This window comes from Symphodus melops (assembly GCF_947650265.1).
Source record: "Symphodus melops genome assembly, chromosome: 5".
Lineage (NCBI taxonomy): Eukaryota > Metazoa > Chordata > Actinopteri > Labriformes > Labridae > Symphodus > Symphodus melops.
This window is the reverse complement of record NC_136695.1, coordinates 22843770-22869606: the sequence shown is the minus strand read 5'-3', so window position 1 is coordinate 22869606 and position 25837 is coordinate 22843770. Positions and strand designations below refer to the sequence as shown.

At 43.8% G+C, this 25837-nt stretch overlaps 1 protein-coding gene across 1 annotated transcript in view; it reads right to left on the bottom strand.

Moving 5' to 3' along the window:
• Positions 1 to 25837, bottom strand: part of erfl3 (Ets2 repressor factor like 3) — a 46663-nt gene that overhangs the window by 4243 nt on the left and 16583 nt on the right. Inside the window, exons 2-4 of the mRNA XM_079343059.1 lie at positions 10819 to 11053; positions 1423 to 1538; positions 108 to 1231 (exon numbers count right to left, since the gene is read on the bottom strand). Of these exons, the coding sequence (XP_079199185.1) occupies positions 108 to 1231; positions 1423 to 1538; positions 10819 to 11053 (1475 nt within the window). The remainder of the gene's footprint in view (positions 1 to 107; positions 1232 to 1422; positions 1539 to 10818; positions 11054 to 25837) is intronic.

Here is a 25837-nt window from a genome sequence, read left to right as displayed (position 1 = left end):
GATGTTATTGATACTGAGGAAGAAATACATTTTGCTAACTTGTGTTATTTTGATTTGAAGTTTATGTGTGGTTAGCGGAGGGAGAAAACTGTGTCCATGTAACTCACCTTTATCTTGGGAAGTCCTGCACTGTTTAGGGACTGTGTCGAGGAGGAGGCAGAGATCAGTCCTGAGCCACTGGCTGAGCTTAGGTCGCTGCCAAACGACAGTGAGGAGCCGAGGCCGGATGTAGACGACATGGACCCGGATCCTGAGCCTGAGGACATGGAGCTCTGCCTGGGTTTACTCTGACTCTCTCTCTGCTTCCTGCCCGGCGGCGGTGGCTGCAGCTTGAACTTGAAGGGAGACATGTGCGGCGGCTCCTCGCCCAGGTGGAGCGAGTGGTGCATGGGATGAGAATGGGGGTGAGGATGGGCGGAATGAGGCGGATGCGGGTGGTGGTGGGCGGAGTGAGACAGGGATGGGTGATGGTGCCGCTCTCCGCCCCCGCCAGCTACTCGTTCCGCTCTCTCTCCTCTCTCTCCCGTCAGGGTTTTGTCTGCAGACGGCCGGTGGGGCTGAGGGATGACGATGTTGGGGTACTGGAGAAAGGCTCTGGGACTCAGGCCATAGTTGTACACTGACTGGGTGTGGGCCTGCAGGTAGCGCTTCATGTCCTCAGGGTTGAAGGAGAAGTGGGAGCCTAACATTGGGGAGAGTGTGGGTGAGGGAGTGTAGGGGAGGTGAGATGTTGGGGTCATGGAGAGCGCTGGAGACAGAGGAGGTGCGAGCAGACCGGCTCCTCCTGGTCCTGGTAAAGGAGACACGGGGAAGGGGGACAGGGGCTCTTGGTGGATCCGGTGCCCTGCAGGGCCTCGGGAGCCTGGGTGTCCAGCGGGGTTGCCTGGTCCTCCGTACATACGAAACAGGGCTTCGTGAGAAAGACGGGGATGGATGATGCTTCTGTAACCTCCACCTCCACCGCCATGTCCTCCTGCACTCACACCCCTCTCCCCTCTCTCTTCTCCTGCTCCCGTGTTGCCCTCCTCAATCTCAGAATTGACAGAGGTGCCATCGCTACAGTCGCTAACAGAGCCGCGGGCCATCCGTCGGGCCACCGAGCTGAACATGCCACCCGGGCTGCGCAGGTCTTCGTTCGGGGAGAGGACTTCAGATGGTGTGGAGGGAGGAAAACGGAAGTGAGTCCCCGCTCCAGTGGGGACAGGAGGAGCGCTCTGAGGGACGCTGCTTCCTGGAAAGTGGCGAGACACCAGGGGAGAGAGCGAGGAAGGAAAAATAAAAGAGAAAAAGAATACTGAGAAGTGATACATTATGTTCTCCTGTGTAATCCTATACAATCATGCTATCCTATTGAGGGATTGAGAGATATCTGAACATGCACACACACACACGCACGCACAGTGCCAAACTGTCGAGACTTACCAGTGGAGCCCATGTCAATGAAGGGATAGTTGACCAAAACCAGTTTGTTGAAGTTGAACTTGTATGTGAACCTCTTGCCTTTGGTCTTATGGAGTATCCTCTTGTTGTAGTAGTATCTGGTGAAGAAAACAGAGACATGTATTAAGAAAATATTCTGTGCTTCCACAAGCCGACTGCATGTAAAGGTAAATATAAGGACACACATCAGTGTTAAATAACTGACTACATAATATCTTATGCAACAGTTGTGATACCAACAGAAATACCTATTCTCCATTTTTCACTAAAGTACACCTCGTTTTAAAATGTGATTTTTCCTTCAGTGATCGAGTCAAACAGATGTCTCTGAACACTTTAATAAGCATGAGCCTGTCATGTTGCCTCCCCCTTCTGATGATAGATATTACAGAGTGTTGTATGACAGCAGACAGTGAAGGGAGAGGGGGGCCGGAGGGATGAAAAGAAAGAAAGCAGATAGATGATGGGAAGCTGTGGATGGACTGAGCTGTGATGTGGCGTGGAGGGATAAATAAACATTTAAAGGATCAGGGACCGTATTCATTAAGCTTCCTCGTACAAAGAATTGCTTCCAGTAACGAATTCTGAGAGAATCGAAGGAAAATTCTCAGAATCATGTTTTAAAAGAATTTCCCTCGGAGTAAAGACCAGATAATGGTTAAGATACAAGTTATTCCCAAAAAATCATTGTATCCATTCCATATCATTATCTGTGACTAAAAACATGGGCCAGATGTGGCCTGATGTAGAATGCAAACTGATTACAAAAGCACACAAGTGTGTGAGTAGTAGCGTGTGTGCGTGTGTGTGTTCCTCTGTGTGTGTGTGTGTGTGTGTGTACTCTGTGTGGACTTTGATGGCGTGGTACCTTCACTAATCCATGTGCGTGAAACATATCCAGGAATCAGAGAGAAATACGTCTTTTAAGGTATTATGAGTCCAGATTTGTCCAACAAGCATGCTGTAATTCATTTTGCTAGATGGACCCATCTCTTTATGTAACTCTGAAGCAAAGCCACCAATAATTCACCCCATCTTTATCTGTTTATGTAATGGCCATTCTCTATGTTGTTTTTTTTTCTCAAGCTTACGCTCTCCCATTCCCTCCTGCCTACAGTACAAGGCTCCATTTTTATTAACCTTTGTCCAGCCACAGCTCTTTATGTAACATCTCTCTGCTTTCTTCCCAGGATCCACATCCACTTTATGTAACCTCTAGATCCCTGGCTGCCAGGCCTCACACATGAAGGGAGACAGAACGAGATAAAGAGCTGGAAAGGAATAAAGATGTTGTGTTTTGTCTGTCAGGGAGATAACAAGCTCACAGAAACTACCACCTAAATGTTGAACACTCCCTCTGGCTTTTTAACAACTGAATAAACCAGACTGCACATTTTGCACATCATGTCTGCATGCCTACCTGCTTTTATAGCACACGAGTCTGATTTCCTCTCCTTCAGCGCGAGTCTGCTGGCACAAGTTAAGTGAAGTGTGCTGACAAAGACAGGGGCTTCAGGGTATGTAGGTAATGCTGAGATAATCAGAGCCCATTGACTATCATTACACTGAATGGTAGTTATCCACAGTGTGTGTATGTGTCTGTCTGTTTGGTGGTGGGGAGGTGTCACCCTTCACCCGCTCTTATTATGCTTATTACGCAGACCGGTTGGGCCATTTTTTTTTTATTTTTTTTTTGCTCCCGAAACAGACTGTTGCTCTTTTCTTCTTGTTCTCTTCAACCCTCCTCCTCCTCCTCCTCTTCTCCCTTTATCCTACTGATACCTCCCTCCTTCTCATCAATCCTCCTCCCCCTCTTTATGCCAGTCCCCTCCCTGCGCTCTCCACTCATCCCCAGAGGCGACGAGAGAGGGTGAGAGAGAGAGAGAGGGTGAGAGAGAGAGAGAGAGAGAGAGAGAGAGAGAGAGAGCGAGGGAGAGACAGGACAGGCCTGCACTGTTGAAAACATTGTTTACGCCAGGCACAAAGCAGCATGTAATTTCTGCTCCAGGGGAGACACTCGCAAGGGCTGGGAAGGAGGGGAGAGAGAGGCAGTCAGGAGCAAGAGGACAGACAGAGATGGGCAGGAAGTCATGCAGAATTAAAATCACAACAGCACTGTGATTGAATTAGCTGATGATTTGAAAAAGGCAACAGGCTGTGCTTTGGTTCAGCATCCAATCCAAGAACAGATTGTTGGGATCGAAAACCGAGGCTGAAAATCAGACTATCAATCCTGAACTTGGGCATCAATTAACGGTATAATAAACACAACACTAAGTGAAATACAAATAAACACAGCAGTAGTCTCATCTCATCTCGCTCCATCTTGCATCTCTACCGCTTTCTTTCCTGTCACTACTGACTAACATGCTCGTCACCCAACACAGTAAACAAGCAACCAGTAACACCTTCAACAATTGATTTAACTTCCTGCAAAGTAGTCGCATTTATCCATGACATGGATATATGTTTATCCACCAATCACCTCATTGATGTACAGTAAGTCTTTCTCCAGGCTTGTTTCGCTCGAGTCTTTTGGGTCATTTGTTAGTCAGTCACATATCTCTGATCGGTCAGTCTTGATAAATAAGGTGGACACCTCTGTAAAGCCGTTTTATTTGACCTGAAAATCATCACCTTCAAGCTTGCAGGATTTGTTTATTGTGCGAGACATCATTTGATGAAGTGCACCTAAAATACTGGAAACTGAGTGAATACTTGAAATGATGACGGACACATCCCAAAGGCTACTAACACTGCTGTGTTAACACGTGTGTTTGACTCTGGCTCATGGCAGTCTGTTAGGGGAGGGTGGCCAACTAAAGTTCTGTTTGCGCTTGGCTGCTCTTACACATGCTGCTAATACAATCCTAAAATGTAATTTTGGAAGCAGACGACAACTTAACTTAATCTCAGCAGCAGCAGCAACTGAAGCTGCGTTTAGAGCAGAGCACATGGTCACCCACTCACTCTCTATGCCCCCTCCTCCTGCACTGTCATACAGGCAGACAGTCTTTGAAGAGCATTTGAACTCACTTCAAAAGAGAAGAAAGAGATTCTTTGAGTGCCTGTGTTTAGCTGCCCACCGCACTCGCCTTACACACACATCCATCTGATACCCTGAGTGTGTTACTGCCATCTCATTTAGACGCAATCAAACACACGGGTGCACGTGGGCCCCCACACACCCTCATGAACATGTCATCCAGGAGCTGCGGCTTTATCCCACTCCCTGTTTAACCAAAAGAGTAGATTGAACAATCAATGCGAGTATGGATTTAGGCAAAGCCTTCAGGGAAACAGAGCTAAGGCTTTCTATCAACTCCGATGTTTCTGTGTGTGATTCTAGGCCAGGGATTAAGGCAGTGATTACACAGACCTTCTGTGGTCCAAAAACATTTTGATCAAAGCAGACTCACACTCTGGAGCGACCGCAGGAACTCCGATGCAACAAATTAACGGAGACTTTTTCAAGCAGTATTTTATCCAGGGTTAAAGGTGCTTTTAAATGTGTGATTTTGGTCTTTGTCGGCAAGAATACAAAAGGAAATCTTCAATTTGGAATAGGACAGACCCCTCAAATGTGCAAACTTTGAAAAGTTCCATGTCCCTTGCTTCTATTACACTGTGCTCACTGAATAATTCCGACAAGACTTAGAATGTAACGTTTCGAAAAATAGTTTTAAGAAGGCAAAAGAGATTCAGAGTTCAGACTGTCATTTAGCTTTTCGATAAGTTTGGAAACCTCAGAGTTAGTTTACAGCCTTTACTCCTATACGAATGCTCATGTTAAAATATGTGTGCAAGGGGACCATGACCAACATTAAACAGAAACGTTGCCATTCGATGCATTGTACCGGAGCATGCTTCGAGCTCATTCACACCTGCAGCTCCTTTGCACACCAACAAAAAAGCTTAAAAGGTTTCTGCACGTGTATTGTTGGCTTCATGTCTTCTATCTGTGTTCCAGTTCAGATAGTGAAGTTGGAGAAAAGACCTGACTGCTATTGAAAGCACTTTGTATTACCCTATAATATGATATGTGTATGAGCTCACCAATCTATTTCAGCATCAATTCATTCACACTGAACACAAAGTGAACCAGCCCCTGTGTGTGTGCGTGCGAGTGTGCGAGTGTGGACTGGCTGTGCCTTTTCCCATTGTTGGGCTGTAAATAGGCGCTGACTGTGACAGGAAGTTGGGATTACAATACTCCCCATGAGCCCCGTGTTTATTTTCTGCCTCTTTCGTCAGCATTGGCTATTGCACACACATCACAGCCAGATCCTTCTCTGCATACACACACACAGACAGACACAGACACACACACCAGCTGCTCACACTCAGGTGTGTGTCAGAGTTACACGTGTGAGTGCTTTGTTCTGGGGCTGGAGTGTTTACTGTCTCCAAAAGGACATAAAATGTGTTTGTGCAGGGATGTGGGCAGGGATTGGGGGATATGATAAGAAAAGGCGTCATGAGTGTGTGTAGATGAGAGACATGTACTGAACATGTGTGTTTGTGCGTAAGGAGGATCTGGTCAGGGTACGATTAGGCGGGTCACATGATATGTGGGTGTGAATATGTACTCGAGCATACTCTGGTGTGTGTGCATGCCGCCCTCGTCCAAAATAAAAGGCCTCATTCATTGGAGGACAATGACGTGCAAACAACAACATGTACCCTGAACACATACATGCTGCAGATAGAGACAATGAAAGACAATGCACAGTGATGCATGTCCGTGGATACAGTGGTACTGTCCCTGAGTGCTCCCTCTGCACTTTTTCCCTGGGTGTTTACACACAGAGATCTCTGTGGTGAGAGGCCTTCCACCCTCCAAACAGGCGCAGCCAGAGGGTTCAGTAACACTGTGTGTGCACATGCAGGAGTTCAGTCATCTAACCTATCCACATGGATATGAGCTTTATAGCAGGGCTGTAAAAGTTTTGTCAGTTTGTCTTTGCGTCTCTTCTCCTTACCTTGTTTTTCTTTATGAATTAAAACTACGACTTTACAACTATTTCATTAAAGCACCAGGTAAGATCATCATGTCTCCCGTTTAAGATGTTTGCTAGCCTAAACGCCTTGGTGTTTCAATCCCACGTCTTTCAGTCTTATTGCATGTTTTTTCACTTTCGGCCTGACTTCTGACTTTGTTTTCTTTCTGTTCAGCAGCTTTTTAAAATCGGCATAATGACAGAGAGGCGCCCTGACACAGTCAATGGAGAGTGGTAATTTGTTTTCTCTGCAGTGTTGGTGGGACTTAATTGCAGATCGTTGGAGTTTTAGCATACAATAAATACTTCCATTAAAAAAAAGGGAAAAAAAAAGGTTAACAAAATTGTCTGATTTCACAGCGTCGCCATTCCCAGGATTTTTTTTTGTGGAAGCCTTATTCTATTTATGTGCCAGTGTTTCATCCGAGGCGGCCCCCTTCACAACTAAATGACTGCTGGAAATAAAGCTAACACTACAAACATGTGCATACACGGGCAGGAGGCCTGTGTACAATGGTGCATTTGTGTACGCGAATGTGCACATGTGCTGTGTTGTTAATCTTTGCCAGCTGTGCGTGGCAGTCCCTCTGACCTCTGACCACCATGTAGAAGCAAATGCTGGCTTCTGACTGCAGGACAGGGGGCCCAAAGGTCTCTAGCTGGGACCTCTTAGCATGATTACGCTCATTAAGCAAGGAAAACCTGTTTAAAAAAAAAAAAAAAAAAAAAAAAAAAGACTGATTGGCACAAGGCTTCATTTTCTAGACTCTGTTGTGTGGATCAGTGCAGGTCTCATTACAGACAGACACGTGTGAGTCAGAAGAACTTGTGCAGGCTTGAACTTAGGTTCCTCATCTTGCTTTTACTTTCATTTGTAAATTGCCCCCAAAAAAACTAAAAAAGCACCAAGAAGTGTTGACTCATTGTACCAAGAAAAACACATTCATAAATAAACTAACAAGACAGAATAATAAAAAAACGGCGATGTAACTCGTCAACTGTAAGCGTGTCCTCATGCACACATTCACGGTCAGTGTGAGTGTAATCCTCTCAACAGGAGTGGGAATTTCACAGCAGCCGTGGGAGCGGGAGACCAAAGATGACGCATGGACTGAAGCCGTGTCCCCTCAACGGAAAGCCAACGAACGGACACACACACACACACACACACACACACACACACACACACACACACACACACACACACACACACACACACACACACACACACACACACACACACACACACACACACACACACACACACACACACACACACACACACACACACACACACACACACACACACACACACACACACACACACACACACACACAATACAGCAGCCCTAATTCCTGATGAAGGGAATTTCCATCATGTGCACGGCAGACAGGAAAGATCACAGAGGTAAAAAAAAATATATATAATAATAATCACAAAGGCAAAGTGATAAAAAGAACACTTCAATCACTCCTTTTAAAGTGCTGGTATGTAAGCACATGAGTGTATGCTAATTTCCACATGCTGACTGTGGTCTCATTTATTAGCGGACTCCAGGTTTTCTCCATATGAGGGGCACAAGGTAGCCTGTTCCCCAACAGTTTGCAACATATGGGGACTGTTAGAGTGCACATGTGTGCCTCCTTTATGACTTCATTAATCTTTAGTGCCATTAATCCTGCCGCCACATTACTATTGATGTGCGTCTCGAAAGGCTTCATTTCCAGGGCCTCTTGCGGTGCAGGACTGACGACAGCTCTGGTGTCAATTCAGGTGACTAGATGGACGCAAGTGTGTGTGTGTGTGTGTGTGTGTGTGTGTGTGTGTGTGCTGTTCTTCTCTTGACCTGTCCTTTTTTACTGTAAGCCTGACTTGGCTTTGCTAAATTTATAGACACAAAGAGAGACAACCTGGCTGTAAGAGGGTGGACGAGGACACAAAGAGAGCCTGAGGGGAAACTCCTGTGGAGAAAACTTGCTGGTAATCAGCCTCTGAGGCCAGGCCTTCAGAGGGCACTAAGACTGTCTATATTTAAGCACTTACTGCAGCCTAAGCTCCAAATCTGTTACTGCTCTTTAGGATGGACCAGCTATAAATACACAGCCTGAGCGTCCGTACTCTTCTCTCTAAATTCAAAGACTCAAAATCTGTTCATTCCGGACTGAGTGTGTGTGTGTGTGTGTGTTTGACATTTGTGCTCATCTGTTAATTTTTCTGTCCCCATAGGATCTGATCCATGACAACTTATGTTGATCTTACAAGTGTAAATGAGCGTCCATAAGCCATCTGAGCCTAAATTAAGCAACTCAATAGAGATCCCTACTTTAATGGCCTTTGTGGCTTTCTTTAAATCGCTTGGTCTAATCTTGGTTGGCGTGAACAAAAAGCCGGGGGACACATGATACAGTGAATGAGCCGTAGTACTTCCAAGTGCATCTTGTTATGTGATGTAATACTTATCAGTACAGATAATATCAAAACATGCAGTATTGGCCATTAAGACAAAAAAAGTAAAGTTTATCAAAACTAGCAAAATATCAGTATCCAATCTTTTTCAATCACACTTTTAAGACTGCCTTGTTGTTTATTTATAGATATTTGAAGTTGGTTGAAACACAGGAAAATCAATGTCTTATAGATATTACATCACATCCATACAGGTTGAGTACTATACCGTTTCTTAAAGTTTCTTCCCCTTGAACTGGGGTGATACAGAATTGGCAGACAATCAAGTCAAGGTATTCAAAATGGTATCAGAGAGAGGTAAATAGTTTGAACTTTAATGTGCTGAGGGTCAATTGGGTTTAAATCAGGAGAAATAAAATGAACATATCTCTTCCTGGGATAATCAAACTTCTTTATGAATTCCTAAAGCACAGCTGAAAACAAAAGAGTTCTCTATCCCCTGATCATGCATGAAAAATAACATCATGATAACACACCATATTTTTATGTGATATTTTCTACCTGAACTTAAAACTAGGGTCAAAACAATTACTGTGCCAGATAACTGTCGTAACAGACTTGACAGGCTTTGCAGAGCTCAGTGAGCTTGCATCCACTGACATAATGAACCTTTAAAGTGTGACCGGCCAAACAGGTCTGTGTTGTTACTATACTTGTCCAGGTCAGCTCAGTGGGACGGCATGGGGCCAAGCTCACTCTGGCAGCAGCACTGAAGCACTGAGCTTCATCATAAAGTTTGAGTTCTGGGGACTCCCTGGGAGAAACTGCAGGAGGAGCTCCCACAGGATCAACACACTTATATGTGCTTTTTTCCCCTCTTTGCATTACTGCAGCAAATAGAAAGTAAGAAACATCCTCTTAAACAGCTAACATCCCCCCCCCCGGGTCCTCCCTCCAGCTGTTTTTGTAACTATGAAAAAGTTAATCCGATCTAAAATACTCTACAGGTAGTCCGGCAAATCATTCTTAAATGTGTCCTTCACCATTTCAATCGAGTTGAGGGATTGCTGCGTCTGAAGCAGCAGGCAATAAAATTACATTCACGGTGTTGTGTAACCACTATAAAGCAATTTTGCTGCTTGAGTGACTCCCACGAAACAGAGAGGCAAGTTATGGTAACTTCCCTCCAGGAAGTTACGATGTCCTGGTACCAAACGCTAACACAAATTCAACCTATCCCTGTGCATTCTGCGCGGCCTTGTTACTTTAATCAACACAACCTATCTGCAAACTAAATTATTAATTAAAATATACATTACAAAACATATATTACCATACTCGTTTTAGGCTGCAACAAATGCAAAATATGCAGGAAAAAAATCCTTGAGGGACTGTTTACATCATCTGGCTTGAAATGGTAGCAGCTTGTTTTTAATCGTTCTCTCCTTCCCATTAAATCTCAACACTGTCCACCATCTAATAAAAACAACGGATGGAAAAATGATCTGCTTAGTCTTCTTCCCTCTTAGCGCCCCCCCCCCACTGTCTCGGCCTCATTAGAAGGTGAGGTCAAGAGTCCAGCAAGGTCCCTACTTTCTCCTACTGCCAGAGCGGAAATACAGAACAAGCTTACAATGTTTGCACATTATGTTTAATTGTTGTTATTGCTCGGCCTTGTTTCAATGAGAGGGGCAGGTCTCTTGACCCTCGTAAGTGTTCGAAACAAGATGATTCATAAAGGTCTCTGCATCAGTGTGAGTCAGAGGTTTTGAATAATTTAGTACATTTCTCATATCAATCCGTAATCATTACATTTTGTTCCACCTACCATTCCACAACGAAGTCCAGTTTGAAGTTATTGAAGAAGCAATGTGGGGCCCCACAATTAAAGTACAACTCTTGATGGGATTAGCGCCATTAAAGTCCAAAACATACAGATACATAATAAAACACACGTCCATGTCGTCATACCTTAGAGCCCTGCTAAGCTTATCGTAGTTCATCTGCGGTTTACATTTCCGGGCCCCCCACAGCCGGGCCACTTCATCTGGGTCCTTGATGACAAACTCGCCGTAGTCCCCCTGCCAGGCGATGACATCATGATACTCTTCTTTTCTGAGCAGCTCCAGGATGAAGTGCCACAGCTGGATCTGCCTGGACCCGGGGCTCGACTCAGGCTTGTAGGCCCAGTCTGGGAAGGCGAACCCTGTGATAGAGCAACAAAGAGGGAGGAGGGGTCAGTGTCTGTCCGTGGAGCATCAATATCAGTTAACGAAGATGAAGAGAGCGCGTGTTGTAGATAAACACAAGAGATGGCATCAAATCTGAAACAGCTGATTGGTATTTATTTATCAAATCAACCTTGATTTTCTCTATAGAGAAATTCAGACTGTGCTTAAATAAGTGAAGTGAAAAGTCTATTAGGAGTCAGCAGCTGTGGAAGGTTCAGGTGAGTCTATTCTATGAGGGAAAAGAGGATTATAAGTGTCTAGCCAAGTATAGATCACACACAACAGAGCAGCTTAGTCAAGCACAGAGTGTCCTCATTCATATTTCCCACCGCACATGGCTGTCTTCTTTGCTCCTATTTTTCTCTGCTTTTTTTTTTTTTTCAGTCACTCGACTCAGTCTTTAAATATTGTTTGAGGGTTATTCCCAAACCGGTCTCTTTTACTGGAGAGGCTGACACAGTGAAAGCAAGAGGAGGTCAGGAGGAGGTAAAGAGAGTAAAAGAGAGAGATTAAGGTGGCAGATCTCAGTTGAGCTAGAAGCTATGCAGTGGGCTTAACCTGCAGCTCTAGTATAGGAAGCCTGCTCATAGAAGTGTAATATTGTGGTTCTTAACAAGCATGGACATGAATATTTTCACAATAATGTTGAAAACCTTGTAAAATACATCCATTTCTGTCTCTTTGGACTGAAAATTCAGACTGAAACTGTGGCAGTGTTGTGAAGTTTAAAGTGGAAATTTGATTGTTCGCTCAGTTTTGAAGCACAGCCTTTTGTCATCGACCTTTATGTACGAGGATTTATTCCAAATCGAAATGAGGAAATAATGATTTTGTCGGCTTGTATTTGCAGAAAAAAAGAGAGAGACCACGAAGAAGAAAGATTAAATAAACCGCATCTCTCTGCTGTCATTAGGTCACGTCCTCACCACAGTAGCTCTTCACAGGAAACGCACACGCATACTGAAACTACAACTGTAAAAATTGTAAACTCAGTGGGCTTCATGGAACTTGTTGGGCTCATGCACGAAAAACCTTTCCACCTCTCCTCCACCTCTTTCCTCTCATGCAGTCACTCTTTCCTACGAGCAGAAAACAACATGGCCAGTCATCTCTCTTGTCTATCCCTTCCATCGGCTCGCCCCCTGTAGAGTTGGTGACACAGAACAAGACCGTGGGTGTGGGTATAGATAGGACTGTTTGTATGAGCATGTGTGTGCCCACATGTACAAGTTTGAAAAGAGTTAATGTGCCAGTGTGCATGTTTGAAAATGTTTGCGCAAGTCTCCCACTAACATTCTGTTGCCTGGGCGGTCAAGAAAATCTGACACGGCCGAGCAAAATAAGACTATCGCCGTGTAATAATCCTCCAGAATTAGCTTGGACTTGATTTTATTTTATCAACAATCCTCCTCACAGTGCTGATAAACACACAAGTGAGGAGGCGGACTTCAGAAAAAAAAAAGAAGAAAAAAAAAAAAGGCATCCAACCTGCTGCAGTGAGCTTATAGAAGTTGTTTTATGATGTTTGGTGCAACGTTAACCTGCTCTCACATTACACTGAACAATCACAACGGTTACCTGACTGATGCAATGCAAAGTAATACACAAGTACTTTCATAAATGCTCCACTTTGTTGTGCCTGCTTTTTTGAATGAATACATATTGACTGGATTCTTGTTCGAGGTCATGAAAATGTATCATCGCAAAACAGTATTTCCTCCTATGTGGGGAACCTGATTTACATGTATAGATGAATAATCAGAAAGATGTAAAAAAAAAAGCAGCACCCTGATACAGTTTAAGAGAAGTAATTTTTTTTTAAAATAGATACATTAATTTTATTAACAATCAAAACATGACATGGCAAAACATGGCTTTCTTTATCAGCCTGTTTTATTTTGGCCTTTGTGCTGCTGCTAAACCCTCAGTTTCCCCCTCTCAGGATAAATAAAGGCTTATCTTAGCTTATGTAAGACTAGCATGAAGCCAGTGTTCGCAGTGTGTTTAACTGCAGTGGATGCAAATGGCAACAGAGGAAATGAGGCAGGCCGGGCTGGAGATTGGAAAACAAACAGACCAAAATCATCAGATTATGGATGTGCAGGCCTGTCTATGGATTAGCTGGCTGAGAGCCTGATGCGTAGATAGATAGCCCTGATAATCTCTGCTGCACTAGCCCCTTCTGACCATTTAGTCACTGTTGCATAACATTAAATAATGTTGGTTGCACACCTGCCGCACATCTAAGAGTCTATAAGTGTTGTTAATAAACAGTTTCTTTTATTTCTTCACTGTGTTTATCTTAACGAGGGAACAGAAAGGAGCACACGTTTGGTATTCCAGCTTGTTAAAAATAGGCTGAAAGGAAAGTTATCTTCCTATGTCTTCTTACTCATCAAGCGTAGGCAACTAGCTGTTCCCTTCCACCATTTCTTGGTTGTTTTCCTCCGATCACAGTTGTGTATATGCGAGGCATGGTCAATGAATCACTCAGCTGCCCCACCTACTCACGAGTCATTTTGCAAATCTAAAATAAAGACTTTGAGTATCAGTCAAAAGAAAAAGGAAAACCATGCCCACACTATTTCCATCTCCAAATTCCAGACAGGATTTTATCAGTGTTGACGTTATGCAGCAAGTAGGTGGCTAATGAGGGAATCAACAAACACGCTATCCAGACAGCTTACCCTCTTTATTCATACTATGGATTATTGTTCTCTTTAACAAACATCACAATGTGTGAAACGACCATGGGTGTAAAAACAGCATTAATTGTACCGTCTGTGTCTGAAGTTGCTCAGACTTTCCAGCCTTGTTCAATGTAGGTAGCAGCTAGCAGACAAATGCAAAAACACACACTTTCTCTTTCCACCCTCCTCAGTTTTCACTTCTTAAACAGGCGGAGGGCAGTACATGGGGGCCAGGCTGGCATGAATGTCCAACAATAACACTATTACACCCACACATACACATACAGGGTATTCCTACTGCAGGGGACAATCCATTTCCAGATATAGGAAAGAGAAGGAGACTGTGTCAACATAAAGTATTTATGGGAGGGATGAGTACATGAAACTGGCCATATCTATACTGACCTGCAACACTAAAGCTGCTCAGGGGGCAACATCTGAAGGAGCTTTCAGCTTCAGTGTGTAACTGTGCTCATGTAAAGCACAACAAGGAAGAAAAAGGAATCACACTCACTTTGAAGCTTCTCGTTTAGAGTTTGTGGCTAAGTGGGCGAGTGTTTGTCTATCAAAAGGCAACGTATGATCTTTTTGACTTTGGCGTAGACCACAGAGGTCACTTCACGCACACACACACGCACACATATTTCATTCAGGTCCCTGAGTGAAATGGAGCACATGTAAACACTAGGAGGGTGAGCGGCAGCAAGGCTGTGTGTGACAACTTCAACTTTAAACGCAAATGTCAAAGTGTCATCAGCAACAGCATGTGTCAAGGCAACCGTGTAAATATCATATAGACACAGGTATGACTGCAGCACAGGTGTGTGTGCTGTACAAATACATGGCAAGGTGTCTGGTACTTTGTATTATCAATTTACCTGTCAAAAGCCTTTACATCAAAGAGCACACTACAAATACTGTACGTGTGTGTGTGTGTGTGTGTGTGTGTGTGTGTGTTAGATGGTAAGGATTATGTTTAGAGGAATGCTGAGAGCAAGAACAGGTGTTTTTGTCCTTCTCTCAACCCTGAGATGCCCTGACTTCTATGAATCAACTAACATGCACGCACACAACACAGCGCGCACAACAGCCATCAGCCTTGTTCAACCAATGGGGGAATTTTTGGAATCTGCGTGTGACGGGGTATGATCTGTGAAGATTTGTTTCAGGATGAAGGAGAGTGCGATGGCGTGGAAGACCCTGCAGCGCACGACCTTACCCAGCCCCCCCCCCTCACCTCCCCCCCACCAGCACACTTAACCTCTCTGCCCTCTATACTCTCCCACTCTTTTGGCTCCTTTCCCACCCTCACCCCCTTTCCCTCCCTTACTACCTCCCAGGGGAGACACCAGATAGCCATTACAGCATGCATTCACAAAGCCCCACTCACTCTCACCCACACACACACACACACACACACACAGACAGACTCAGCATCAATAATGTAGAGACTGGTGTGGGGGGTTGACGGTAGGGGTGCGCCTAATCTCTGCCCTGGGACACTAGAGAGAGCAAGTGCGTCAGGAGGTAAGTGAGTGAGTGTGTGTGTGTGTGTGTGTGTGTGTGTGTGTGTGTGTGTGTGTGTGTGTGTGTTGGGAGTTGAGGGGGCAGGTGGTAGAAAGTGATGCAAAAGGGACGAAGAGGAGGAGGATGATAGGAGGGGGGGAGGGGGGGGGGGAGTGAAAGAGAAGAAGGCATGACAAGATGGGGGAGAGAGAGCGAGAGGAGAACAGAGAAAAGAAAGTAAGAGAGAAAAAGACGGGGGAGGGAGCGCAGGCAAACAAAAGTGGGAAGGGAGGGAAAGAGAGACAATGGTAAGGGTAGGAGAGGAGAGAGGGGGTGAATGGCAAGGAAAGGAAGGAGGAGGGTGGGAGGTTAAGGGAGGGATGAGATCATAGCTCGTCTGGTAGTCTGTTGTCATCCAGATCAGATTGCTTATCCCCCGCTTTCCTCCTCCTTCTTCTTCGCTCCATCCCCTCTCATACTCCTCCTCCTCCTCTCCAGGAGTGCGGATGCCTCTTTTCCTGAGTGATCTTGGTGGCAGGCCCCGAGAAGACTTCTAACACTGCTGCTATTCCAGCTATGTGCACCAGTCAAACAATGACCTCAACTCTTTAACACACTGCAAGAACAGGGGGGGGGGGGGTCGGGGGGGATGAAAGCAACTACACGAAACAAGATTGAAAGAAAAGAATCCTGAAAGAAGAAGAGAGCAGTCCTGAGCTGTGAAGACTTGAGCGGTGTTAAGGCTGAGTAAAGGACAACTTTTGGTCAACTTGTGTGCGTAACATTTCCCTCTTTTTTTTTATGCCTGCTCTATTTAGCCGTTACACATGAGTTCTTCTCCTACTTCTTGGAGTTCATAATTTATTTGAATGGTTGATGCAGTTTTGTCTCGTGTTCTCTTGAAAGCCCTTCAGACAACACTACTGGGAAATTTCACATGAACGAAGCCTTCACGGTATGAGCAAACTGTGCCATGTGCGTCAACGTCACTAAGTATTGCGATGACATTATGACTTAAAATAAACCCACACTGAGTGGACGTTGTCAGAGTTTCAGTGTGGTGCTGCCGTTGTGTGCGTTTGACAAAGTCATGGCTCATCAGTTGAATGCCAGTTTCATCCGATGTGATTGCACAGCCAACGAGGGCTCCTTCTAACTGCTCAAACGTTGCATTGTTGACTGTAACTGCATCGATACGAAAACGTTCTTATTAACGGTATAACAGTCTTTTCTGCTCATGTCTATTGGGGGAAGGAATAAAAAAAAGTGATTTATCTGTCAGCTCCACTAAGTACAACTTGAAATCAAAGCCCTAATGGGACATGGGCAGAAAAACAAAAAAGTTTCTTCTTAAACTACCTGATGTTCACGATACTCTGCATTATTTGGGGCACATTAAAAAATCTTGACGTGTGCAAAAAGATGTGTTGAGAAATTAACACTTCTCGGTGTTGAAATGATGTTGTGAAAGACGATCAGAACTCGGCCATGATGAAAAGAGTTGTGGCTCTGACATTTAAAAAAAGTGACAGTCTCTCAGACATGACCTGGAAGCGCAATGCCAAGGAGGGCGAGCGCTGACGGGAAGCAGGCAGAGACAGACGGGCAGTCAGAGAGACAAAGTAGTCGAGTGAGAAAAGAGATGAGGAGGAGAGATTCCCAGAGCTGTGAGTCCTACTCAGCAGCAAATCAACTGACAGGCCTGTGCCAAACTAACAGAGGAGCTGCAGACTCAGGCTTTTTACACAGGGCTGGGGCCTCTGAACAGCCATTAGTGGAAGTTGGCTTGTACTGCGCTACTTTAAACCAACTCAGCTTTAGTGTGGATGTGGGAAACGTTGGGTGCAAGAGTTTGTGTGGGTGCGGAGGTGAGGTCACTGCTAGTCTGTCAAAAACTCCCCCCCAATTTTTTTTTTTTAAAATTGCCAGACGGTATATCTGCCTATAGCGCTCTCATTCACAAGGAGACACAGCATTGTCTTTGACACAGCCGCCTGGATAAGTGAAACTGCTTGAAGCGCCAAACCCGCGGATCAGAGAGGACAGACACACAAGAGCGGGAGGTGGAGGGGAGGGATGGAGGGATATTAAAGACTCTGGAGGGTGAGACAGCGAAAGTGAGAGTGAAAGGAGGCAGAGAAAGAGGAGGGTGGGAGGGTGGGTAATCAGAGCCCATACGCCTGAATCCCAAAGTGTCTGGACTATTCCCACCAAGTGCATTAAAAATTCATTAGGCCATACTCAAAGAAGGCTGGAGAGTGAGACAGGGACTCAGGAGAGAGAGAGAGAGAGAGAGAGAGAGAGAGAGAGAGAGAGAGAGAGAGAGAGAGAGAGAGAGAGAGAGAGAGAGAGAGAGAGAGAGAGAGAGAGAGAGAGAGAGAGAGAGAAACGGATACAACAAACATGTTGTTGGGAAAAATGAAAGATGAATAAAATGTATTCATTAAAATTCTAATTAAATATGAGCTACTGCTGAAGTTTGATACTTTGACAGAGGCCAACTGATACGTATCATTTAATTAAACACTGAAATGTAAAAATTGCACGATCAAATGAATGTATCAAAGTTTAGTACAACGGAAGCTCAAATAACAATGATTTACAATCTGGACCGACCTTCTGATTATTGTCTAAAAAACCAGTCATTGTCTGGTCTGTAAAATTACAATCAAAACAGGCCCAGAACATAGCATCTGAGAGTGGCTTGTTTTGTCTGACAAACATCCTGAAGAGGCTGAAAAAGAATCGGCTTACAATCAGATAATCAGCATATTGACAAATATCTAAAAGGGGAAGTTCTGCCAGTGGAAAAGTTTAGATCAGACGTAAAGCAGTTCAGTGAACCATTTTAATTTCTCTCTGACACATTGCAGTTTGCAGTACTTTTAGTAGTCAGCGATGAATAAGCAGTTTAATGGATCAAGTGTGTTTGGCATCATTGCAATTTTATCGTTAATTGCAGGATTGATTGCATTAGGTGGACACAATCTTTCCGACAAATGTGTTGTTGTGAATAACATAAAGGATTTGCCCTGAAGGATATAGTTCCTGTTGGAGGTCTGACAACACTGATGCCCCCGCTGCCTCACCTGAGTGTCAGTCTGGGGAGTTAAACCCACTTAACACACAAAAACATGTCAGCCTAGAAGGCTGCTCGTTTATTCCTACAGGTCACAACAGTTTACATTTTCTATAGGCTCTTACTCACAGCCATATAGCAGCAGAGAAAAAAAAAAGCAAGAGAGAGGAGAGTGCTTTGTGGCCTTGGAGGGGCCAAAAATAGCACCACACACACTCACACACACACACACACACACACACTGGGGTTATTGTTCAACAGTGGGAGAGCAAGAGGGAGAGGGTGAGAGAGAGGAACACAACATAGATGGAGAAAAAGAGGGAAAGTACAGAAGTGCTCAAGGAGGAAGAGGAGGCGGCGATGAGGGAACAAGTGGGACAGAGAATGAGAAGGACATGACGTAAGGTGAACAATTTAGTCTCTCTGCTCGCGGCTGTAGAGCTAGTCGAACAGCGAACAGACAGACTTCTTTTCCAGGAAATTGTAGGGGAGGAGCAAGAAATGGAGAGAGAGAAAAAAAAACACCCATAGGGATCCTCTCTTCCAGAATGAGCTGCTCTCCAGCAGCCGTCCTCATCTAATTCATATGCTCGACTGGGAGAGCGTACACGGCCTGTTAAGTCACAGCATGGTTCAAATACCCATTAAGTGAGGAAAGGCTTTGAAGTGGGTGGAAGAGTGAGTTATCTCCTGTCTTTTTCTTTTAAAGCTGTACCACTGCTCTCGGGTATTCAACCAATACTTTACAAATAACTTTACATACCTGCTAAATTGAAAACTATATTTTAATGTAAACAACACAGCCATTGGTTTATTTGTTGGGGAGCTGGAGTGAAGAAGGGCAGCTACATGTAGAGCACCTGTTTAGGACTGTGTATACAAATGGACAGTACGCCTCCTCTCATTGAACAGGATGAAGCCAGAGTAAAAGATGTAGGGATCGGCTGGAAGAGCTGTCACACAGGTTCCACAAACGAAAAGTTTAACACACGTTTAACTGACCAATAACAAGACAAATGTCCCTCAGGTGGGTACAGTCGACAAGGGAACAGATTCTCGTCGGGTCTACACAAAGTGCTGACATGAAACAAGTTTAAACAACTACCAATCGGGAGAGACGGTTATTACATCACTTGAGCGGGTCGTCTGATTACGAAAGAGCTAAATCCTTTGATATGAGACTGGGAGTGTTTCAGCATCTCCTTCTGGGACAGCTAAACACTCTACATAGACCAGCTCACTAGCAACATGAACACACAACAGACACTTCTTCACCTGGGACCTCCAAGAAAAGACACATACACACACACCAATCAAGCTTTTTCACACAGGAACATGTGAGCTAAAAGAGCAAACCGTCCACAAACAGCTGTAGGACCATGTGAACAAAAACAGATTTTAATGTCCACAGGTGAAGCTCTAGGGCCCTGCACCTGATGCGCTCTCAGCAAGGCTGGACAACTGGACTTCCCCCCTGTGTAATCATACTCATAAACAAGCCTGGAGGGAGTGTGTGTGTGTTTGATGAACGTATTCCCCAGAGTGTGTTCAGAAGAGCAGAATAACATTGTGTCAGTGGGAAAAGAGTCCTGTTTGTCTCTGGATGCTGTTTGGTATTTTTACTCTCACCAAAGTGAAGCTCCTTCTCCCAGGACATTAACCTCTCTCCTTGGACAACACACACACACACACACACACACACACACACACACACACACACACACACACACACACACACACACACACACACACACACACACACACACACACACACACACACACACACACACACACACACACACACACACACACACACACACACACACACACACACACACACACACACACACACACACACACACACACACACACACACACACACACGCTGCAGTTGTAAAACCCAACATTGCAAAGGACAAAAGTAAAAACACCCACCTATAAGGCTAAAATAAATATTGCTTATTTTTCAGCGGATGCATACTAGCATGGCAGCTCCAAATAAATAAATTAAATAAAACAGTGTCTTGAAATCATTTCAGTGAGTCAAACACAAAATGCATAAAGCTACGGTGTTAAAAATCTCTGTGCGAGATTTATAAGAATGATCTAATCTGGAAAAGCAACCCCATCAAAGTGATGCTGTTCATTTTTACCTCAGTCCAAAAGTCAAAACATGACCATTGTGGCTTTTAGAGTTTGGTTAGTGTCAGTCGTGTGTCATTTTCCCATGATGGCCTAATAATGTCCTTCAAAGTGACTTTTTAGGGAAAAGCTGTTAAGGCTAGCACGAGTGTGTTAGAGGCCACAGGCGCCTCTCTTCTCCTTCACTCTGTCACTCCACCTCACAGGCTGCTGTTAATGTACTCCTGCAGCCAACAGCTTGGCAGAGAGCTGCCAGATGACACTTCACCTCTGGTTCAACAACATACTGCCCACACTCACTACTGCCTGCACCAGTGTGTGTGTGTGTGTGTGTGTGTGTACTTGCATCGGGACAGAGATATCATTACAGTGGTAAAGGATGTGTATTTTCTTAGTCTTTCTTCAAAATGCTAAAACACATTATCTTAATTTGACAACACACTCAAAGTCCACTTGACAAATATTTCAAATAAAATGTTTTAATACTTTTATAAATGTTTTTAGTAGTTTTCCAACCAAAATGGTCAAAATTTGAAGATCTAAAGTTGTATTTCACTATTAAGTGTGATGATGTGTTTTGGACTGCAGGACATTTAAAGTTTAGTTCAGGTGGAACTGGGACATAAAGGCACATTTCACTCTTTTCCAACATCATATACAGACAATATCTAATAGATGGATAAGGGATAAAAGTAAATGTATCTCATTTTATTAATTTAAATGAATGAAATGTGAACGAATGATCACATATGACGAGATTATTGGTCCTAATCGTGGAGCACTACGCACGTGGCTGTGGTCAGTGTAAATGTCTGCTGTGAGGTCAAAAGGTTAAAGTGTGTTTTTGCCACATGGTAGTAAATAAGATATCTGTCTACTGCTTGTGCTTGCGTGTTCGTCTGCGTGTGTTTCGAAGAGATAGATGGCACTTTTGGGAGGTGGTTTCCTGGAATGTGCCACTGAAGCGGGACAGGATGTTAGCAACTGTTGTGCGCCACAACCACAGGTCTGTTTCCTGTGTGTGTGTGTGTGTGTTTGTGTTTGTTTGTGTTTGTCCATGCATGTCACTACTTCTGATTTACACTCAAATCTGATCCGAATCAAAAACAGCTCATTCTACTTCGAAACAGTGAACATTATTAGTCATGTTTGGTGTTTTATGAAAGTGGACAGTTCAAAACTAGAATTTAAAAAATTATGCACAATTGTTGCACTAAACTGTCTTTTTAACAAATGAGCAAAAACATCTGCAACTTCAACACTGTGTACACGCTTTCATTTGTTTACAGACTTATAGAAGTGTGCATGTGACAGCAGGGACTGTTGAAAAGCCTGACATTTCAAACACAGTTCTCCGACCTGCTGAAAATATACACAGAACCAGAAAAACAAGTCCACAATTACAGCTACAGACTGAAACACCCTGCGCGTGTATATATTTATGTTTGTGAGTGTGTGTCAGTGCTGACTCAGTGCGTGAATGTGTTTGTAATTCAGCCTTCACAACGCAAACTCTCCCCCATTCTCTCTCTCTCTATCTCTCTCTCTCTCTCTCACAGTGTCTCCTAGCAACCAGACACTTAAGTCCTAAAAATAACCCCCCAGAAACGAACAGAACAAAAAAATAAAGCATAAACGGCAATTAATCCTTTCAAGCCTGGAACACAGACTCAAATAGAGTAGGTATTAGAAAGGAAAAGAGCAGGGCAGGAGGAAGCGGGCGAGAGATGCTGAGAGAAAAGAGTGGGAGGGCTGAATCTGCCAGCAACAGGTAGTCGTCAGGAGACAGAGGTCTAAGCTAAATGACAGTGTGTGTGTGTGTGTGTGTGTGTGTGTGTGTGTGCGTGTGTGTGTGAGTGTGTGTGTGTGTGTGCGTGTGTGTGTGTGTGTGTGTGTGTGTGCTTGTGTGCCCACTAGTTTTGGCTGCGAACAAGAAAGAACTTTTCCACCCTCTACAAAATCCAGGGCCGATCAAGACAAACAAGTCTCCAGTATAAACGAAGCCGGCTGTCCCGCAACAACCGCCAAACAAGAGCTGAGTTTAAGGAGGACACCACGTCAAAAGATCAGTCAGGACCTCTCAATCTTTGACGGCAGGCACCTTTATTTTGTCTTTGTGTTTTTTATCCTTTTCCCTCCTTGTTCTACAACTTAATAAAAAAAAACAATGTTATGAAAGAAAACTGAGTCATGAGCGGGCACAGAGGCTGGCTGTCTAGCGTCTGAAGCCGACACATTCCTCGGTGGATTAACATTCTGGATGAGTGATGGCAAGCTAGAGACGAAGCAGCCAGACACCTGATCTTTACACCAGACGTCTCACAGTTCAGGAGAAGGTTGTTCTGATAGAGTCATAATGCATTAATATCATGCTGCTAAACGTCTGTAATTGTGTCTAATCTCTTCTTGCTGTATGCCCTGCCTGTAAGGAGACGAGAGGTGGAATTTCAAATCAATCTGTGTGCAAGTTAGCAAAAAAACCTCAAGCGGAGGTGAGGGATGAGTCTATGAGAGAAGTGCATTTACAGACTGTTTTTCATTGCATTATTATGATATGTTACAGATATATATATATATATATATGTGTGTGTGTGTGTGTGTATATATATGTGTGTGTATATATATATATAAATAATGTTACAGTTGTCTTGTGCAAGTTTCTAGAGAAGAGGTAGTGTATTCAAATCCCTGACTGTTAAATAAAAGTCAGAAACCGGAAGAGATTAAAATAGCATTGATTTAAAATGTTAAAAATATGGATTGTTCCATTTGACATGATGTTTTCAGACAATGTTTCATTTGTGAAGCCCTTTAAATCTAATTCACCACGAATCAATCGTAGCACTTGTTTAGCTCTAAAACCATGCCCCTGACACACTGCTGGTTGCTGGTTCGACTCCCAAAGCTGAGACCATGATGTGGGGCTTCTTGTCCACGCTCTCTCTTCCCAGCATTTCCTGTGCCTCTTCAGCTGTCCTGTCTTATGAAGGCTATCGACCAAAAAAAAATCCTATTTTTTATTTTTTTTTTGTATCAACTGTCAAGGTTGATGAACAATCGTTTGAACTCTGCTGTAAATTTGGTCAGTCCTCTGGCACAGAACATTACTTTCCTAACTCTGTGCCTGACCATTACATTCATGAGAGACCTTGTGCTGGTCACATTTTGTCCCTCAATTTGCTGCTCCTCTTAGTTTTTTCATGATGCATCATCATCGGACCAATAATAAAAAAACAAACAGCAAGACAAGCTATTCACTTCACAAAAGACTGTTTTATGTTTCCATCACTGACAAAGTTTTTACCAGGAGCTAAGTTACAAACGTCTCAAATTGGACAAATGAACTGGGTGATTGAAACTATGAATAAAACAGGTTTATATAAATGCAGGATTTTTTCTGAGCTGCTCTCTAGTTTGATGTAGTAGGGCTTGTATGAAGTTAGAGTCATTTATTAATAATAATATATCCTCATTTAATTAATATAATATAACTAAAGTTTGGGGTTTTAGCAATAGGCCTGACAAAGTGGAGAGTCAGATGCAGCCCAAACATTAGCGTACATCTCCTTAACACATTCATTCAAAAGACAATGAAGCATTGGCTCTGGTCAGGTTGGTGCTTTATGTGAATAAAAGTATTATCACAGTGAAATGGATTTCATTTGTCCAAAGGTTTTTCTGGTACATAAAAATGTTTCATGTAACAACTCAGTAAGTGGAACTGTTATAAGTGAGCGCTGAAGGACACTGTATTGTTCAGGACAATGTTGAGCTTGGTCTTTCTTGAAGCTCTCCTATCTGAAGGCTCACTGCGTTTTTAAAGCTTTAAAGCCAAACAATCAAACATCTTGGACAAAAACGCTGCGACTTTGATTCAAGGTGTGGCGACACAGTGCTGTCAACCTTTTCAGATAACACGAAATGTCAAGTATACAACTTCAAGACATTCGGATTATTACATACCCTTTTGTTAAGAGTCCTTTTCATGGCCCTGGGTGTTCATGATGTCGGGGTCGGAGCCTCTGAAGGAGTTCTAAATTGTGGGTGTATTTGTTTAACTGTTCCTTGCAAATATCTACAAACTTTCTTCTAAATTGCACAACTTATGTTTAATGCTTCTTGACAAGTTTGACCTTTACTGTACTGTCTACTGTTAAAAAAAAAAACTCCTACCTAAAAGCCCCAGTAAATACTCCCTTGTGCACTTTTTAACTGCATGTATGTTGATTTTTCGATGGCACTACTTTAACAGCTGAAGACAGCATCCACTGAAAAAAACTCAAAGCTGAGATGGGAAGCGTGTAGGATGTTGTGTGTGTGTGTGTGTGTTTGTGTGTGCCTCTTGTTATGAGCTGCATGCTGTTGTTCAGACAAGAGGGGCGAGTGGAATAGGTGACTGGCCCCGGGGAGTCGTGTTTTTCTCTGGTGCTGCTCACTGTGCAGATGACGATGGCTTGCATTCAATAGGTATTCACGGTGTGTTGCGTGATACAGGCTCACACACAGTTAGATCAAGTGATTCATCAAAATACAAATGGTGCACAGGTCTTCCGAAATTAAACACACAAACAAACACTGGCAGCAAGTGTGTGCGGGGAAAACAAGATCAGAGTGTCATTTGTTGACCGAGCCAACGTGCTCCCATACAACACATGCACGCACCCTTCCTTGAAGACTCGGTTATCATCAAGGGAGGAGAAACCTTGCTAAAGGGTGAAGCAGAGGGCGGGTGGCCTGGTATTCTGAACGGGCCCTGGGGTGATGAGTGAACAGGGGACATCACCAGCTTGCCAACCAGCACTGTTGTCCTTAACACCTTTCTGCTGCTGGAGGGAGAGCAGCTTTGGAGGCGTCTACAACATCCAGCTTTGAAAGTGCTAATAGATGACTAATTAGTAGAAAAAAAAACAGGTTCACATCAGCATTGCATTAGGAGTGGTAAGATAAACAGTCTGAAGACGACAGTGCACCTTCTCTGTGTTTCCAGCTGAAGCAGGGGCCTGAACAAAAAGATCAGCATTTTGGAAGCTTTTATTTGGCATCATGAAAGTTGATAAAGTTTTGGACTGTTGCCCTCCGTGCAGAGGGCAAAAATGGTAATAGCCCAAACAAACAGATAAATAGTGAGAAGATTGTAACCTTTTCTTACCTTATGCAACAATGTATTCACACTTGCCCACTAACATGCAACAATTCACAGAGCGTAAAACAACCCGAGTCTCGGGCGTCAGACTCAATGCTTTTTGTGCGTCAGAAATGTGTGTGAAAAGCACCAAAAATACACACTACCTCGCTACGTCCTCTCAACCTATTCCTTCCTCCATTTCTCCTCTATTCCATCA